This window comes from Stegostoma tigrinum, chromosome 9, assembly GCF_030684315.1.
Source record: "Stegostoma tigrinum isolate sSteTig4 chromosome 9, sSteTig4.hap1, whole genome shotgun sequence".
Classification (NCBI taxonomy): Eukaryota; Metazoa; Chordata; class Chondrichthyes; order Orectolobiformes; family Stegostomatidae; genus Stegostoma; species Stegostoma tigrinum.
The window spans coordinates 8,340,623-8,361,199 of record NC_081362.1 but is presented as its reverse complement, the minus strand read 5'-3'; the positions used below and the strand labels follow the sequence as shown (position 1 = coordinate 8,361,199).

Here is a 20,577-nt window from a genome sequence, read left to right as displayed (position 1 = left end):
TAACTATTGCATAACCTTCTCAGACGTTGATTGACCTGCTGTGCATTTCCAATATTTTCTGCTTCTGTTCATTGTTTGAGTAGTTTTTTGAGCAGCAAAACAATGGCAGAGAATTCTGTTCATGTTTCAAAGAGAAGCGAAATTAGTTTGGCTTTACTCCATTGCAAAATATTCATTTGATTTTTCAGAAAATGTGGTTGTATACAGACATTGTGCCTGTGATTTAAAAAGATTTGGTGCATTAATTTACTAGTTAAATGAATCACTATCAAAAGATCATTTTCTAAGGGATAATTGACAAGAGTTCCCCGCAGTCACATGCTCCTATGCTTATGCCAGTTTGAAATAAATTTGAGTTTAATCAGAGAGAGAATCTGGACTGCACACAGAGCAATGCAACTGTCTAAATTAGCAATCAATTCTGTTTCTCCCTGAGTTAAAACCTAGCATTTACAGACATTCTTCCAGCTTATGTAGGGAGAATATTTCATAGTATTTTGTACACTTCTGTCTATATTTTATTAACAACTCATGACATGGTTACAAAATTACCAGAAACAAATACATAAACTTGGGTGACCTTTCATGGTGATATCAGTTCTGAACCACTGACTTTTGGTTAAACGATTCTATTTGTCATTTGCAATGATTTTGGTCTCAAGAAACAATCTTGAATTAAGTAGATTTTAAAAAGATACAGTCTGGCCTTTTTTTTGTGATTTATGCTTCAGCCTCACCGTCTCTGAGCTTCAGCACCAAAGAGCGATGCTTTACTAATCAGAGTTGGCTTTCAATACATCCCGCTGTTTTCTCTTGTAATATTCCTTTTGATGACAAAGCTATTTTTAACTCGTTATTAATATTCAACATTGGTGTCACTGTTTATTAGCCGGTAAATAGGTGTTGGCAGTATGATTGACTGTCAGTAGTGATTAATGCAGAGAAGATGGCTATAATGCTTAGTGAAAGGAGTGACATAAATTAGTATCCGTTGTATGCGCTGTAACATTGCAAAAAAGAAATGTTAAAATTGTTCTTATGTTGATCATTGCAATGAATATTCTGGAAAGGATAAACTGCTTATAAAACATCAGGCTGATTGAAATATAAAGCTAAGTAATTATTTCTGGAACAGAGGGTTGGATTCATATTGATGAGTGTCTTGGGACATCTTTCAGTATTAAATTATATAACTGCAAGTTATCGGTCACCTATGCATAGTGTAAATGTGCTGGAAGCTTCAGGTTCTTTTCCCTGTCCAAAAAAGAAGAAATAACATTATTAGCCAACCAGTTTTTCATGACCTCGACTAATCTAATTTGACAAGGTTTAGTGCAAAAGTCATGGCTATCCTCGCCTGCCCAGATTTAATACCAACATCTGTGAATTTCACCATGGACTTTTCTCACTCATCCCTAACCCTGCTGGAGTTTAATTTACTGTTGTGTTACACTGGAGATAGTGAGCAGCAGAAATCATTCCCTACCAAGGTTCCCTCCGATGTCCTTTTACCATGGATGTCATTGCATGCCCTTTTTCAGATTGGCACCACTCTTTGTGCTGTGGGATATTTGACCTCCTGTGTCTAGCACATGTCTGATTCCTGTACGACAGCACGACTTAGACAGAATGTCTGCTTTCGGGCAGTTTGTCTTGAAACTCATTGTCCTTTTTGGTCATTATTTCATGGTGCCCATTCCTGCAGCAACGTGTCTAACTCAGTATAAAATTTAAAGATCAGTTCAGCAAAAGAATGCATCTTTATTCTTCACAATGCATGTCAGAGTATGGAAACTAATGTGTCATTAGTTTGCAACGTGTTAGCCCAGGTTACAGGTTCAAATTGAGACAGATATCTGGTAGTTTACTAACAATTAGCGAAACACACCAGTGCGAAATCTCAGACTTGCAGGTGCTGTCCAGGTTTTGCACTTGTGTAACTAATTTTTATGTAGTTTCATTTGTTCATTAGTAGTCCCTCACAGACAAGGATGATCCTCAACCGCTGTCAGGGTGAGTCCACAGGGTCTGTACAGGTGGATACGGCTACTGCAGACTCTGTTACACTTGGGGTAAATGGGGGTCATGGGAAGGGGTCACTGGGGCACTGATGTGGCAACGCCCTCCATTCACTGCTCTCGCCTGGAATCCACATACTGGATGACTGACTGAATTGTTGACCGGCTGACTGAACAACTTATCTGAACAAGAGAATAAAATGGTGAACTGGACCGTCACATGTCATGATGATACCTTGCTGCTTTAGAAATCGGATGCCCCTATGTGACATCTGTGTAATAACATAATAGGAACACGGATCAATATTTAGGAGCAACAAGGCAGGTGCTTTTTATCATGCTGCTTTGAGAGGAACCGGTGACATTTGCCTGAAGAAAGACCGCACATTAATGGAGTGGAGAGAAAGTCTTATAAGTTTAAGAGGGCTCCCTGTTCATTTGTGTGATTACATTCCTTTTGACTGTTTCTGAGACAGAGCTTTGATTATATGGCCCTGATATTCATTGCTGACAAGTTGTGTTATCACAGGTAATGCAAGGTAAATCCTCAAAACTCAATAGAGCAAAGTTGTTTTTCGCAAGAAGTTGAGGAGTAATTTTTGTCACTGTCAATATTTTCTCATTCCTATGCCTGTACTTTGCTGCAGGGGTTGGGAGGGTGTGTGGGGTATGTTAAAATGCATTAGCATTTAGCCTTTGCTGCCACTTAACTCTGAGGTCAGGGCAAAAGGGACCAGTGTTCGCCATGTGTGTTCTACATTTAAACCAGTGACTAAGAGGTGTGCAGGAGAGGTAAGAGACCCATTTGATTTACCTCCTCCAGACTCTCCACCTGAGGCCTGTTTTGCCAAAGGTTGACCTCATTAAGAGTGGTCACTAACTGAGTTACAACTGAAAACTGTTCTCTCCAACAGGAGTCATCTGTATTGGAACCCAACTGTGTCTTTAAGGTGGACGAGTTTGGATTCTTTCTCACGTGGAAAAGTGAAGGAAAGGTATGTTTGCCCGTGTTTGAACTCGGTGACCACAGTATGAACTTACTACCTTTTCAGTCAATTTTTCTTACACATTACATCAAAACATAGAAAATAGGAGCAGGAGGAGGCCATTCAGCCCTTCGGCTCTGCTCCACCATTCATCACGATAACGGCTGATAGTCTAACTCAATAGCCTCATCCTGCTTTCTCCCCATAACCTTTGAACTTATTCGCCCCCAAGAGCTATATCCAGCCTCCTCTTGAATACATTCAATGTTTTGACATCAACTATTTCCTGAATTCCACAGGCTCACCACTCTTTGGGTGAAGAAATGTCTCCTCATCTCCATCCTAAATGGTCTACCTCAAGTCCTCAGACTGTGACCCCTGGTTCTGGACACCCCCATCACTGGGATCATCCTTCCTGCATCTACCCTCTCTAGTCCTGTTAGAATTTTATAAGTGTCTATGAGATTCCCCATCATGCATCTGAACTCCAGCAAAAATAACCCTAACCAAGTAAATCTCTCCTCATACGTCAGACCAGCATCCCCCGGAATCAGCCTGGTAAACCTTCGCTGCATTCCTCAAAAGCAAGAGTATCCTTCCTCAGAAAAGGAAACCAAAACTGCACACAATATTCCAGGTGTGGTCTAACCAAGGCCCTGGAGAACTGCTCCAACACATGCCTGCTCCTCTCCTCAAAACCTCTCACAATGAAGGCCAGCATACCATCTGCCTTCTTTACTGTCTGATACATCTGTACGCTTACCTTCAGTGACTGGTGCACAAGAATGCTGTTGGCAAGTTCCATTGCTAGCAATGAGTTGAGTAACAGTAATATGAAACCAAAATAGGCCCTCCAGCAAAATTACTTTAGTGCAAATTTTTCCTCAGTTTTACGAAGAACGGACAGAAGATATTAGAGTCATAGAGTCATACAGCTTGGAAACAGCACCACTCCCCCAAAACCCCACCGGGCCAAACCAGTCCATGTTGACCGTAATCTCAAATTAAATTAGTCCCACCTGCCTGCTCCTAGCCCATATTGCTCCAAACCTTTCCTGTTCATGTATTTATCCAAGTGTCTTTTAAATGTTGTAACTGTACCCACATCCAACACATCATGTGGAAGTTCATTTCACACACGAACCACTCGGTGTAAAAAAATTGCCACTCATACCTTTCTTAAATGTCTCCTCTCACCTTAAAAATGCTCCCCCTAGTCTTGACATTCCCCATTCTGGAGAAAAGCCATTGCTATCTATACGCCTCATGACCTTATAAACTTCTATAAGGTCACCGCTCAACCACCAACACTCCAATGAGAAAAGTCTCAACCTGTCGAGCTTTTCTTTATAACCCAAACCTTTCACACCTAGAAACATCTTCATAAATCTGAATTGAATCCTCTCTAGCTTAATGATAGCCTTCCTGTAACAGGATGACCAGAACTGGATACAGTATTCCAGAAGAGGTCTCACCAATGTCCTGTACAACCTCAACATGACTTTGCAGCTCCTATACTCAATCTCTGTACACCTGAAGTACATTGCAGAAACATCTGACCTTGTTCCTAGAGTCTGCTGCACAGAAGGAGAAGGTCATTAAACCCATTGTGTATTCAAGAGAGCAGTTGAGAATGTGTCTCTTATAGCCTGGCACACTCTGAATCATCTCGTGCCTTCTCAAAGTTATCCATGTTCCCTTCAGAAGAATCAAAGTTCAGCAACTGTTTCCAATGATAAAACATTCCCAGTCCCCAGCACTTGGTTCATAAAGTCATTCTCCAACCCTAATTGTCACTCCCATGTCTAATCGGAAGGCCTTTCTTCATTGGCTGCCTGACCAAGGGGCGTCTTTTTTCCCTGTTTAATCTGTAGTGCATCCAGTAAATCCCTTGGCCTGTTCTGCAAGACTGGAGTATTTCCATTCTCTTGTCCTAAATTGTGTGTCAAGTCCTCAACATCAATCCTAGGGAATGATCCCAATGGCTATAATGGAGTCATACAGCATGCAAACAGACCCTTCGGTCCATCTAAACTTTGAGAGCATAACACCCGAGACTGCACACACTGCTTCATCTCTGGAACAGCCAATATAAGTTTCTGTTTTGCCTTACTTCTTCATCGGGAAATTACTTAAAATATGAATTCTGTTTAAATTACTGCTATATGCCATAACACAGGATTAAGGTGTTTGTAAGACGTTTCCCTTTATAGACAACTGGAAAAAAAACATTCTTAGAACTACATCTGCTTTCGATACATTTCGCAGTTGAATAATATTGGCATGCCTAATATGATACAAAAGTTTGTGTCAAATGTTTTTCCTGTATATTTTTAAGGAAGGACAAGTACTGGAATGTTCGATGGTCAACAGTATTCGATATGGAACTATCCCTAAAGTAAGAGCTTGTTCCCTGTGCCTTATCTCTGGGAAATCTAGTACACAAGAAGGAAGAGCTGCGAGTAATATGAGACAACGTGACAAATAGATTGACTCAACAAAATTACTTAGAAATTATTCTGAAGAAATTATTTCCTGGTCAAGAACTGATAACAAAATTGGCAAGATACTTGTGAGGAGAATGAGCTCTTGAGATAAAATTTTTGTATACTTCACAGAGCTCTTCCTACCCGTCTGTATTTTCTATGACTTTAAATGGTGTGTAGACACAAACACTTCAGTTTTGATCTTGAATGTTTTGTTACCCAGGCTTCCCATGGTGTCTCATCACTTTCCTTCTCCTAGTTTATTCCTGAGTGCTCACTTTCTGTAGATCTCTATGTTTCTGTCCTGTATCCTCATGCCTCTTTCACCTCCTCCTGCTCCCCATCTCTCTGCCCCCTTTCTCCATCTCTCCACTCTTTTTCCCTATCTCTCCCCTGCTTTCCCCTCGTGCCCCTCCTCTCTCCCTGGTCCCCATTTCTTTCGCAATTTGCTATCCCTCCTCAACTCTCTCCCCATTCCACATCTCTCTCTACCTCTGTCCCCATTCTATCCCTCCTCCCTTTTCTTCCATTCTTTTTCTCGCCTTTCTCTCCCCCCCACTTCCTTGTCTCCTCCTCTCTCCCCTATATTCCCTCCTCCTTGTGTATGTGTGTCTCTCACTTTGTTGCTCTCTCCCTCTCTCTCTGGTTGATTATGAAGATCACCTCTTCATTCTGAATTATTTGACAAGTACGTTGAGTCATCTGCTTCCCACCCTCAGTACACTTTCTATATCTGTGTCACATTTGCTATGATGACTGTGCCTTTGGGGTCAGACTTCCTGAAATGTCCCTTTTTCATCAAGAGTTAACAGAGCCTCTAATGGATTTGGCCTGCCCCATTTCCTTTGCTCCTCACTTCGTCTGACTGTTACAGCTCTGTAGACTTCTCATCTCCCACTGCACTTGTTACATCGTCTACATTCCACCTCCGAACTCATTTTGCCTTGCCCTCTCTACTTTCTAGAATAGTTGGTGTACAATGGCCTGAATTCAAACTGAATTTACCCCAAACTCCACTTTATCAATTTCACTAGTTTGCCTGTCTCAGATATTGGGGGTGGCTCAGTGATTAGCACTGCTGCGTTACGGCACCGGGGGCCTGGGTTTGATTCCACTCTTAGCCAGCTGTCTGTGTGGAGTTTGTACGTTCTCCCCATGTCTGTGCGGGTTTATTCCGGATGCTTCAGTTTCCTCCCACAGTCCAAAGATGCGCAGGGTAGGTGGATTGACCATGATAAATTGATTAATAGTGTCCGTGGATGTGGAGGCTAGGTGCATTAGCTGTAGTGAATGTTACAGGATTTGGTTGGGCGTTTGAGTGGGATACTTTTTAGAGGGTCAGTGTCAACTCGATGGGCTGAATGGCCTCTATCTGCACTGTAGGCATTCTATTCTAAACAAAATCAACCTATCTGGTCACTACCATGTGTTTCTGATACTTTCTGTATTTTGTTTGCGCCTTTAGGATTCCTTCCTATTGTGAACTGTCCACAATGGACAAATCATTCTGTATGCATCAGCTGCTATTATAAAGACAGAGGGTGGGTCACTGCCCTGAGCTACTCAAGCCGCTGACTTGCTAGACATCTTCAGCCCTGAGATGGATGCTGCTGCTGTAGTGACACCTATCTCTAGGGAAGCCATCAAGATATCCTTTCAAGTAAATGTTTACTTTCTAGTGTTCCTGGCAAAGTCAAAGCTATCATTATCAGCAGCACTGTAAAATAAATGGCATGTTTGTTAATGTTTTGGAGAATGTCACTCTGCAGCAGGTTGGACTCAGTCTCCAAATGTTTGCCCCTATTTTAAAGACACTGAATGAATGCAGCTTATCTCAGATTGCACCCATCATAACGCTTTCAGGCTGCTGAAGCGACAGCGTCAAAAAATGCCTTGCATTTAGTCAGCTCCTTAATGGATCAGAGGAAAACATGTCAGTCGCTTCTCAGAATGAGGTGACTTGTTATGTAGGCTGCTGCAGCAGGGACACTGGAAAAGCCATGCAGTGAGGTAAGTGATAAACCTGACAATGTGTGGGATGGCACAGTTGGAGAAACAAAGGAAAATGATCCTGGTGGCACACTAATTATTTCATTCCTCGTATAAATTGGAGGAAGGTCGTGATGCCACAGAATAAAGTTGAAGTGTTCTGAAGGTGTTTTACCCAAAATTATAACAGTATTAACTGAACGTACGCATGCAGTTTTTGGTAGTTACCCTTGACAAGGCAAACAAAATTGTAAAGAGTGAGCTGCTATAATGGAGTAACCAAGTCTGCAACACGTGGGGGCAAGGGAGTGAGCATTGTTAATTTTAGAATCCCTATGATGTGGAAGCAGGCTATTCAGCTCATTGATTCCAAACTAATCCTCTGAAGAGCATCCCAGCCAGGCCCACCCCATCCCTGTAACCCAGCATTTCCCAAGACTAGCCCACCTATCCTGCACATCCCCAGGCAATTAAGTGTGGACAATCCACCTAACCTGCACATCTTTGGACTGAGGGAGGAAACCCGTACAGACATGGGGAGACTGTGCAAACTCCACACAAACAGTTGCCTGAAGCTAGGATCAAACCCAGCTCCCTAGCACTGTGAAGCAGCAGTGGTAACCACTGAGCCACTGTGCATTGTTAGTGGAGGAAGGTGGAAAGATAGTGGATTTGAATCTCGAGGGTCAAGAGCAATAACTTGCCTGGAGTAACAGCCACTGCCTTCTCTCTGCCTTTTCTCTTAAACTCCTACCACCATTGTTCATGAATTGTCAATCCACTGAGAAACCTCCCCAATAGAAGCACTAGCTTTCTCAAAGGAGAATTTGAAATCTACACCACTGTCTCCAGAAAAGTGAATTCAGCCAACCTTAACTGATCCAGACAAGCACCCAAATGCTTGGACAAAAAAATAACTTCAACTGCAGCCTGTTCATGTCACTGTTACTTAGGCACAGTACTTACAACAATCTGCAGAGTTTTATATTTGTTTCCCAGACTTGGAAGCAGTATACATTTGTGATAACTATATATATTTGCACATTTTAAACTTGCAGTTAATATTCTGTATATTGTTGCTGAAGTAAGTCCTTTATTAGTTACTAAAGGAACCCAGCAGAGTTGTTTCTGATATTGAGTTACATGCAATCTGAAGTACATCCATTTAATTAGAAATATCGCCTCTCGATACTAATTCAAACTCTGGTGGAGTGGACCATAGAAAAGAATCAGTTCCCAACGAAAGGAATCCCCCTGATGGATTGTCATGAAGTTAAGGAAAGGACTGCCTGTCAAACGAATGCTTGGAGAGATTGAAATTGATACAGAGTCTTTGGTGGTGCTGAATTGCTGATCATGAAACTGACATCGGTTTCAGGCTCTGATTTCAGTGAGGAACTGCTGTCTCAGGCTAACAAAGTTTAATGCTGCTGTTTCCATTAGGAAAGAACAAATTGAAAAAAAAATTGTTGGCACCAACTGGGCTCCCAAACACTAGCACAAGCTAAAATGAAACATGAAGGATTTTTCGTCCACATGTCATTGATCAACTTGTACATTTGTGTACATGTACATGGTCAACTTGTGATACATGAAACAGCAAAATTTTTGAGAGTCGCTATCAGGGGTCGATTCTTACGCTGGATCAACTATTATTTACATGTATACAATATTTCAAAAACTTGAGTAAGTTTCACTCTACCAGATTCAGCGTCCACCAACTGAAGCATGATACCACTAAATAAAGCCGGTAAATATTTTCTGAATGTAATTTTATTAACTTTAACTAATCCGTTATATAAATCTTTACTTTCTCTTCCTTTGGCTTATGTCCAAGGATCCCAAAATACTGTCTGCACTCGAGGCAAGTGGAAAAGCAGAGCATGATCTGGATGGAAGGACCTTTTCTGTTTGCAGCGATGCTGACTTGGTTAATATCAGCTTTACGTATCTGGTGGCTGACAGCGCGGAAACAGCTAAGGTACACATAATTAGCACGTCCTTCAAATAAATCGGATGTGGTAAAAGCTAATACTTTCACAGCGAACATGTTGCTATTTTCCTACTGAATGCTACTAATGTGCATTATCACACGGGAGATTTGGTGTCTGAAAGATATGTGAATTTCTATTTTTTCTGACTTTGACACCTACCAACTTACTGTAAATAGTCCTGCAAGACCTTAAACATGAATGTCCTTCGGCACAATATCCTGCTCTGTTGTGACTTTATGTTTCTCCTGGTTTTATTCTCTGTTTTCACTCATAAGAATGCTCTGTCAAGTTTCAGGGATTGGTTCATTGATGGGAAATTGGTAAAGGAAATAGGAAGGGTGATTTTCCATTGTAAGTAAAAGTTTCAGCCATATATTAGCCCAGGGCACTGGAACATCCAAGTACAACACCGAGACTGTGGAGGGCACAGATTCAATCCCTGTGGTGCTGAATACCAAATATGACTGTGTTTCTTTGAGGAAGTGGCAGGCAATGAGAAGCACCATGCCACAGGTCAGAGTTCTGCTTTAAATGACTGGGTACAGATGGACTGTCAATATTTGTCATGCATGCTTGGGTACCGGGGTGTGCAGAGGTGTGGGGGCGGTGGTGGGGGTAGGGAGAATAGTATCTTATTTTGAGAGAAACATCTGCGTAGTCTCACAGTTGCAGTCGAGTGCAGGTGAACGTAGAGGTTTTTATCCAAGGATGGGGTAAGAATGGGAGAATCCATTGAGAATGACTCCCCTCCTGACTCCTCTCCACAAGGCACAAGTCAGGAGTGTAATGGGATACTCCCCACTTGCATGATGAACCTGGCCCCAACAACTCTCAAGAAACTCAACATCAGCCAGGACAAAGCAGCTCATTTGATTGGCACCCGTTTCACCAATTAGCCCCTCCGTCACTAACATGCTGTGGCAACTGGACAACATGCAAGAAACACTCCAACAGCTCACTTCCAAACCCACCATCTACAAGAACAAAACCAGTGGGTATATGGGAACACCATCACCTGAACACTCCCCTCCGAATCACCCACCATCCTGACTTGGAAATACATCATCATTCCTTCATGGTCACAGGGGGAGAATCCTGGAATTCCCTCCCTAACTGCATTGTGGGTCAGCCTACAGCAAGTATCCTGTAGTGGTTCAAGAAGGCACCTCCCCACCACCTTCTCAAAGGCAACTTGGGACGGGCAGCGATGTTTACCGTGCTTGTGAAGCTTGTGAACGTACCATGAATGAATTTTTGGACATTTGTAATGAATCTGTTCAGACAAGTTACTGACACACATCTGGAGCAGTGGGACTTGAACATAAGGCCTCCATTGTCAGGGGCAAGGATACTACCATTGCACCACAAAAGCCTTTATGCAAGGAGTTTTAAAAGTCAGTAAGTTACATTGCAGCTGACTGAGCCCTTCGAGTTCAGCTGATGTCCTCAAAAATAGAGTCTGATGACTGCTATGATGATAATATTTTAGCCCCTGGTGTTACAGGGCAAGGGTATTGCGAAACATTTCCCTTGTACAGCTGCTTTACAACCGGCCCACATTGTTAATATCACCAATTGCAAAAGAGAGATGTTGGTAATAGCACAAATCCCTATTGCCATCTCTGTGTGAGAAAAAGGGAGCATAATATTCCCGATCTCGTCAGGCCCTTTTTGAAGTTGGGACCGGATGTATTTCTGAGTGTCAGGTTAGTGGACTGATAGGTTCTCGCCTCTGGCTAACTTCTGTAGAGGCAGGGGCATTCTGGCAGGGACCACCTGCCTGCCCAGAGCTGATGGGCAGTCGGTCTGCACAGTTCGCTGGCCATTTGTGGGCTGACTGGGGGGAAGAGAGTTAGGGGTGTTCCTCCTCGGATCGTCACAGTGGCAGGTATGCCCCCCTTACTGAAACCCAAGCCCAGCAGGTATCCTGGGGGTGAGGACTGGGGGCTGTGTCCACTCTGACACTGAGGTTGCCACTTTTCTAATATGCAGCATCAAAGATCCCCTTGATTGGGTACCACTGAGAAGATCTGAGAGGTAGGTCCCCTAGTAAGCCAAAATAAGAGAGAGGATCCAGAAATGGTTTCAACACACTCTCCTCTATTGGAAGCAGAGCATTCAGCCCAGACACAGCTAAGTAGCCTAATTGATTTTGGGGTTCAGCACTTTGAAAAGCCAGAAATACTTACAGAGTTATACAACACGGAAACAGACGCTTCGGTCCAACCAGTCCATACTGACCATAATTCCAAACTGAACTAGTCCCACCTGCCTGCACTTGGCCTATTTCCCTCCAAACATTTCTCATTCCCAAACTTATCAAAATGTCTTTTAAATTTTGTAACTATACCTGCATCCACCCCTTCCTCTGGAAGTTCATTCCACACACTAACCACTCTCGGTGTAAAACATTGCCCCTCGTGTCTTTTTAAAATCTTTTTCACTGTCTGCTGTACCACCAATCTTAATGTTATCTGCAAACTTACTAACTGTGCTTTCTATATTCTCATCTAAATCATTTAGATAAATGGTAATCAAAAATGGACCTAGCACTTTACTCAGTTCTTCAAATATGTTTAAATATTTATAATAGAAGATGCACTTTGCTGGGAAAAAAATAGAATTACTGGGTGAATGTAGCATATTTTCCATGCGATGCAATAGAATTAACTTATTTTCCAACCTTCCTTGTAATAGCATGTGATCCTTTCAGTTTATTTCTGTACTGCACTAGCTATGTTCCTGCTTACACTGCTATAATCCTATAATTGCATGCTTTTCGCCTTCATCCATCACATTCAGCCAGACTCAGAGATCTGGAAATTCACTGCTTATCCCTTATGTGTGATACTTAGCAAGACACATCAAAGATTCACTCAATCCAGCTTTTGCTCAACCATGCACTGGATGCTTCAAGTGTCTTCAATGTTTTTAAGTTTGGCTCCTGCTGTCGGAATGAAAGTGTAGGCTGTTGTCCTAATCTGTATCGTGTTCACTTTAAAGATTATTTACACAATTAGCAAGCGCTGTGAAATATATGCCTTCTGGGTGTCCTTACTTATAAATGGACAAACACTTCAATTAGGAACAAAAGCAGAAATTTGTTGGAAAAGCTCAGCAGGTCTGGCAACATCTGTGGACAAAAATAAGAGTTAACGTTTCGGGTCCAGTGACCCTTCTTCAGAACAGATGGTGATTAGGAACATTTTTTTTATGCAGCAGATAGGGTGGAGGAGGAGCAAAGAGTAAACAATAGATATAGAGTCCAAAGAGAGGCAAGACCGGTTGGACATTCAAGGGGATGGATAACAGTCAGGCCTGGAGGATGAATAAATATTAATGGGGACTGTTAGTGGCTAACAGTGGGTCGTCTGTAATAACGGAGAATGTAATAACGAGGTCTGTTGAGTTGGGGTTGGCTAAGGACATGGGAGAAGCTCAAATACTAAAGTTGTTGAAGTTGTCATTGAGTCTGGAAGGTCGTAGAGTAATGCTTTTATTGTGCTGGTTCAGTGGCTGGATCCGTGACTGTCACAATGCTTGGGATTGCTCTCGTACCTGTTGGACTACTGGCCCATGAACACATCTGCAGTCATATCTGCAAGCTGACTGCTTCATGTGGATATGGTTCAGTACAGTTGTTGATGTGCAGCTCAGCATTCCCTCAGATGACCATTCGTGATGATGGCTGGGCCTGAATTGCAGACCTGGATCAATAGATACACCTCCACTAGCAGAGGCTGCAGAAAGGTCTCATCATCAATGCTGGGCTTCAGATGGATCAGCCACTCCTGCAGTGTTGGGCAAATGCCTGATTTCCCATTTGAAAACTTCTCCCTGGACACACACTCTCCTATCACCATTGCCAAACGGGTAACTTGGCACATTCCATGGATAATTAAATGACACTTGTGTCATAATGAGGAATGAGTGTTTGACTGGTGTAGAGACTGGTAATGTGGGCTCATGCAGAATGCTAAGTTGAGACGACATCTTAGGCACATCATCTCTTCTTGGCCATAACATACTTTACAAAGCTTTCAGTAAGGTACCCTGCGCTGTATCACTTTGACTATCTGACTGTTACACTGTGTTGCACTGAAGTTGACCAAGATGTGTGACAGAAGAAAGTAGCCATTGCTACTAGCCAAGGACTTCATACCTGCTACTCCCTGCCTTAACTCCACAGCCATAATCTCCAGCATCTCTCTCCAGACAATGAGTGAAGGATTGCTACGTGGTAACAACCAGCTCTGTATGCAACCACAACTTTTTTTTAATGCATATCTTCCTTCTACAAGCAGATTCATTCAAAAAACATGCTTATTGGATAGATGAATGTGAAAGGTGTGTGTTACTCAGGTTCCCAAATTGACAGTCGCCACTTGTGCTGCAAATGTGCTTGGTTCATGTTGCATTTATTTAGTAACATTTTGATACAATCACACGAGAGTTCCAGATGCAGTTATAAGTTTGTCTGTGTGTTTGTGGAAATAAGTAATTGACACTGTGGCTGCATTCCTGTTCGTGGTCCACATGGTTTTTAATAAAGACGGCCTTTACTCTGCTTATATTGTCCAGCACATCGGTTTGCAGAGATTAGCCATAGATAAGACTATGTATCACTGATTTAAGGACATCCTGTTGAAACTTTTAATCCTGCATTCATCAGGACAGGCACAAGAATGCCACATTTCAAAGGCAGTAACAGTTTATACTGAATGAGCAAAACGTACAGATCAGTCTTGTCCCAGGGAGCATAAACTGTTGCTCCCTTCGAAATTTGACATTCTTGTGCACATTCTGATGAACATTAGATGAAAAGCTATGATGGCCAGTCTATATTTTTTTCAGCAATGTTGAAGATCTAACAATAGGCAGGATTGTGTTTAGATACTTGATTAAATTCATCCAGACTCTTCTGGTTGTGCTCTTCCTTGACGGTTAACTGTCTTCGGGACGGAGGACGAGGGAGCGAGCAAAGGGCATCGTTCACTGAAGAATCTGCAACTGCTGAAGCTCCAAAACCTGATGCGTAAATGAGCCGACAGTGGGCCAGGGCTTTGGGAAACCAGGAAGTTGTTTTCCTGCAGCACACGGCACTATCCCACCACAAAATTGACCAAACGGGCACGCGTTTAAAATATCCAAATGAGTGTTCTGGTCGCATTACAGGGCACTATCACCCTGTATCTTTGCCTGTTAGTGGTGTGCCTGTTGGTAGCCCTGAGACCACAAGCAAAATGAGGAGATGCTGCAGCTTAAATCATAAGTTCACATTCTGCACTACTGGCCTTGATGAATGCTCTGGAATATTGCAAACCGGTACTTCTGCAAAGAAAGTGATGCACCTATGGATAGCATTGTTTCAGATGGCAAAGTGTGGGGCTGGATGAACACAGCAGGCCAAGCAGCACCTTAGGAGCACAAAAGCTGACGCTTCCGGCCTAGACCCTTCATCAGAATCAGATCTGTGTTCATCCAGCTCCAGACTTTGTTATCTTTGATTCTCCAGCATCTGCAGTTCCTATTATCTCTGTCTCAAATGTTTCAGGTGGCCCAGCTTTACTTTCTTTCAGTTTAAGAATTGTGCTGCCCCCTAATGGTACAAACGTCTTACTGCACCATGAAAGCTGTCCGTATTGACTGCGAACAAATGATCAAATGAATTATTGGATTGCAACCGTTGGGGGAAATAATGTGTACCAACAACAAACATGGGAGTCAGAGGAGCGTGAAGCCTTGTATTTACCTGCCTGTCCAACATTATGCCAACAACTTAGTACTGATTTTAGTTTATTCAAAGATTTTTACACTCGTATCATTGTTAAGTGCGGTCACAACAGATAACATATTGCTTATAGTTTTTGTGCCATTGTCGGTAAATCACAAGATACATTCAGTTCAGCTACTTATTTAGACGTCTCACAGACAATCAAATACTGAAACAATCACTTAAACGTTATTGCATGTAGCAATCAAAATATGAACCCCTAAGTAAGCACGTTAAGTCTTGCAACCCAACTTGGCTAATACCCAATTAATGGGGGAATTTAGTTATAATTCCAACCTCAGCATCTGTCTCTGGAAAAGTCCAGGGTTTGATCCAGTGTTGTTCTTCAAAGCTCTGCTGCTGAATAGTTCTGGTGTTGGGTTTTTGTGTAGACGCTTTTGTCTTTCAGGTCAATGGTGCGACTTTATTGATGATTCTTTAGATTCTTTCATCCAAAGTATTGGCTACGCCTCTGACATCATCAAGCCTGTGGCTTACGTTGTTATTAAAAGGAGCTTGTTTGTTCCTTGTTACATTTGGCATTGACTATCTGTTTGAAGACGCAGATAATTTCTTCAATTCTTCCACAGGACAATCATTTGTCCTTGCAGCATAAAATAACCAGTTATCAAGCAGATGTCAAAACTGTATAGTTTGACTCCTTCTTTTCTCAGATGTGGCTAATTGTCTTCAGTTCTTGTATAAGTTTGTCCTTGTCCTTTAATGACAAATTCCAGATAGAGTTATGCTGCTTCTTTCAAGCTATGGACAGTTATTAAAGTTCCAATGTTTACCACTGTACATTACAAAGGTGACCAAATATGTTTGCGTGTGACCCCTTGAAAGAGCAAGTAACATTGTCAGAGCTCTGCTTCTGTCGCTGACTTATATTTTGGGAACCTTTGACTGAAAATAATCTTTCATTTTGTGACTCCATGTTGAATTCTAGCTTCTGAAGTGGTTGTATCGGTGAAATGGTGAGGCGGTCACAGAGTAGTGACCTCTGGCTGCTAAGGTTGTCACTGTGCATTTTTCTCTTCAACAAGTATCTTGCAAGGGCAACTGGCAGCAATCAAGAGACGCTGAAAAGAATGGTAAAGCTGTGGAGTAGATCAGCTTTTTGGAGACTGATGACTCTACCCTGTGAAGATAGATGCACATAGATAGGTGTTGCCTGTCATACCTGCTGCAGAAGGTTCGAGGAAAGTGGACATCAGTGAACACACCCTGTCATTGCTGGAAAGTGACAGCTTAAAAGTGTAACCAATAGACACGTGCTTTAGCATGTTATTTTGCTGAGTTCGCAGGGGTAGTTGTAAGATTGTGACAATGCACCGTGCTGTCATTTCATGCAGTTACATCATGGATTTTTTAAGGGCTTTGCGCTCAGGGAGGACAGTGCTTCAGCGTGAGGGAAATGGAATTGTCTGGAATTGGACAGGATTGGGTTAAAACCAAAAAAAAGAAGTTAGGTGTTCCTGGGAGGAAGAAAAGGACATTGTTCCTCAGCTTTTCATCTTGCCCTCCTCAGGATCATTTGCTGAAATACCAATGTAAAGAGAAAACAATGTTTCTATACTACATGAGAAAGAGAGTGTTCATTAGCTGCTGACTGAGATGCTATTGGGCTAACATCCCATTGATTTTTATACTTCTATAAATTAATGTCCTTTATCTGCCTACACATAAGTATGCAGACCCTGCCTTCAAACTTCCTGCCCAACTAAAAATTAGGTGTAAAACTTGTAATTTCTTATCTTCCTACACATCAGCATGCAGACACTGCTTTAAGCTTGTTGTCTGAATAGAATTAGAGTTAAACTGTGCAAATCTTTATTTTCCTGCACGGAGGTATGTGGAAACTGTCTCAAATAAGGCCAAGTGAGGAGCATTTGTAAAGGTGTGAGACTTCTGAAGTATGTAACTTCTGTCTCTGACAAAGGGGTCAGGGTACTGACTTTGTTCTAGCCAGACACATCGGCAACTTGAAATTACAATCTGTCTCGTTAACAACTTGAAATCGCCTCCTGCCATTAGCAGTCACTTCACGAACAATCGATACTATATCCTGGTCTTTTATGTTCTTGATGTAATAATTGTTTTGTATCCTGTCTTTGTCTGTTGTAATAATTGTTTCATGTATCATGTCATTGTGAGATGTGAAATTGTTTTATGTATTTTGCACTTAGTAAAGTATAAAAAGTAGGGACTCTCCACTGCTCGGGGAGAATTATTTACGAGACTCTGCACTCTGTGCAGGGTTAAGTACAGTGATCCTCCACAGCTTGTACTTGCTTTGTAATACAAGGATTTGTGTTTTTCTAAACAGGTCAGTGTCTTGTTATTGCATCAAGCCCAAACGAGGGTCTCCAAAAATGAACCTGACACTGACCAAACAGCAGTCTCCGTGTAAATGTTATTTTCCCTTCACCTTGGTGTTCTTGCAAATGGTCCTGATGAATGCAAGTCAAAAAATTTAACAGTTTTTGTTTCAACAGTGCTGAAGATCTATACAATTAAAAGTCAAATGATATTACAGCAGGTTCATTGAAAATCATTTGTCTTTCTGATCTTTCAGCTTTGGGTAGAAGGATTAAGAGCCATCATTCACAACGTCAAAGCTAACAATGTTTGTCCCATGACCTGTCTGAAGAAACAGTTAAGTCACACCTATCTTATTTTGCTTAATTAAATTGTGTTAGCAAATAATGTATTTGTCTATCATCAATTTTGCTTTATTGTCATTCTGACAGAGAGCTTTGTTGAGTGATGTGTACAGCTCATTCATATATAAGAAAAAAAGGACTTTGTTTTTTAAAAAAAAGTGCGAGTTGAATAAATACAGAATTAAGCATGTGAGGAATTATCGCATCATCTTTTAATTTACTCCCTTTATGTTAAGCCTGTGTCCTCTAGTAACTGACAATTCTACCTTGGAAAAGAGACAATCCAACCTATCCGTGCCTCCTATGATTTTGTAAACTTCTATCAGGTCACCTGCCAGCCTCCAACATTCAAGTGAAAACAAACCAAGATTGTCCAATATCTCATCAGAGCTAATACCCTCCAATCCAGGCAAACATCCCGGTAAACCATTTCAGTCCCCTCGACAAAGCTTCCATATCCTTCTGACAGTGTGGCAACCAAATCTGTGCACAGTACTCTAAATATGGCCCACCTGAAGTCCAGCTGCGACATGATGTGCCATTTTTTAATGTTCTGTGCCCCAATCGATGAAAGCAAGCTTGCCATGTACCTTCTTGACCACCTTATCTACTTGTGGTGCCACTTTCAAGGAACTGTGGACCTGACCAACTGGTACCCTCCCTCCCTGTATTGATGCTACGAGGCTTCTACCATTTACTGTATACTTCCCTCCAGCATTAGGCTTTATGTAATACATCACCCAACGTTTGTCCTGATTAAATTCCATGTGCCATTTCTCTGCCCAAGCCTCCAGCCTGTCTCCTGGTGTGCCCTCTGGTAATCCTCCTCACTACCAGCAGCTCCCCCAGTCTTTGCGTCCTCTGCAAACTTACTACTCAGGCCGCCTACATTCTCTTCCAAATATTTTATCTGTATCACAAGCAACTGAGGTCCTAATACTGACTGAGGTGGAACACCACTGATCACAGATCTCCAGTTAGAAAGACACCCTTCCACTGCTCCCTCTCTGTCTTCTGTGACCAAGGCAGTCCTGTACCCATCTTAACTTTGACGTCAGCCTGCCGGGAGAGACTTTGTCCAAGGCTTGCCAAAACCCATGTAGACAACATCCACCGCTCTGCCTTCATCAATCATCTCAAAAAACTCAATCAAGTTTGTGAGCCGTGACCTCGCCCACACAAAGCCATGCTGCCTGTGCTAATTATATTGATGTCAAGTCCGCTTTTTCTTGCTAAGATCCAAATGTTCACTTTGTTTTGATACCTCCCGATTTTAAGTCGCTGTTCTCATTTATAACTAGCAGTTACATTGAAATGGGGCTGTGTATGTCAAAAATATGGTACATAGGTTTCCATTAGAGTCAACCTCACTACTCATCTTTTTGGGGCTGTAGCTTCAAGTGTTTTTTCCTGTTGTTCACTCATGAGATGAGGGTGTCGCTGGCCAGGCCAGCATTTATCACCCATCCCTAATTGCCCAGAGGGCATTTATGATTCTACCACATTGCTATGGGTCTGGAGTCACGAGTAGACCAGACCAGGTAAGGATGGCAGTTTCCAGAAGGGTTCTTTGGATCCACGGTCATCATTAAACTCTTAATTCCAGACATTTATTGAATTCAAATTCCACCATCTGCTGTGGCTGGATTCGAACCAGGTCCCCAGAACATTACCTGGGTCTCTGGTTGAGCAGTCTAGTAATACTACCACTGGGCCATTGCTTGTCATAAAGTTGAGTATTTCTGACCTTTCTCTTCTCTTTTTCGCACTTGATAGTTAATCACAATTATTTTTTCCTTCTCTTTCAGCTGGATGAGGTTATCATTTCTTACAAACGTAAATGGAAAAATTCCAGTCAGGAGGTGAGAAGCTGTTTTGCTTTTTAAGAAAAATGCACATTATTGCTCGCTTTTGGGGATGTGCGCCTTTTCCAAAGCAAAACTGGACCAACGCTAATCCAAGAATGTCGGGGCTCCAGGGTCTTAAGGAATGAGAAAAACTGAGGGTTTGTGTTAAGTAGGTGGCTTGGGGCATGCTGCCTTTGAAAATGCAGCTTGGCTTTCAGTAAAGAAATCTGTACATTACTCCTTTCCTGCAAACAGTAACCCTGAATGTACCTCGAATGTTCATATCTGGGGGAGGCCTCAGATCACATCTGGGCTATGTACCTGAGTTGCGTTTCTGCACACTGTTTGTTCCCCAATCATTTACCAGAACTGCGAGAGCCTTTTAGAAGCCTCAGAATCCCGCTAGCTGAGGCTTCAGGAAGAAGCAGCTCGTGTGTTGGCAGTAGCTGCAGGAACTTGTCCCGCGTTGTCCCACCATGTGTTACATGTTGGTGAGTGATGCAGCTCCATGGTAGAACTAAGCTGCTGAACTAGAGCTTCAGCTTTCACTGTCTCATCTCTTCCAGTATTACCAGAACCTTCGCCTCGGGCAAAACAGAAAAGGTGATATTTCAGGTACTGAAGGAACTTGGTCTTCCCAGTGGCAAGGTAAGGCTTGGAATACTTCCGACTTTCAATTTTAGCTGACTGTCTTCCCTCAATAAGTCCACTAAAATGACCAGTGGGCGGGCATTCACACCACAGTGAAGTTAACGAAAGGGCGTTTGCCATGACCGTTGACATTCCAAGTGTCTGGACTCTGATGGTTCCCTTCAGAA

At 42.3% G+C, this 20,577-nt stretch overlaps 1 protein-coding gene across 19 annotated transcripts in view; it reads left to right on the top strand.

The window, feature by feature from the left end:
* Positions 1–20,577, top strand: part of LOC125455166 (1-phosphatidylinositol 4,5-bisphosphate phosphodiesterase beta-4) — a 477,523-nt gene that overhangs the window by 275,987 nt on the left and 180,959 nt on the right. For all 19 annotated transcript variants that reach the window (XM_048536853.2, XM_048536856.2, XM_048536849.2 and 16 more), the window contains 6 exons: positions 2,933–3,013; positions 5,343–5,402; positions 9,317–9,460; positions 17,825–17,904; positions 19,721–19,774; positions 20,326–20,407. In XM_048536853.2, coding sequence (XP_048392810.1) covers positions 2,933–3,013; positions 5,343–5,402; positions 9,317–9,460; positions 17,825–17,904; positions 19,721–19,774; positions 20,326–20,407 — 501 coding nt within the window. The remainder of the gene's footprint in view (positions 1–2,932; positions 3,014–5,342; positions 5,403–9,316; positions 9,461–17,824; positions 17,905–19,720; positions 19,775–20,325; positions 20,408–20,577) is intronic.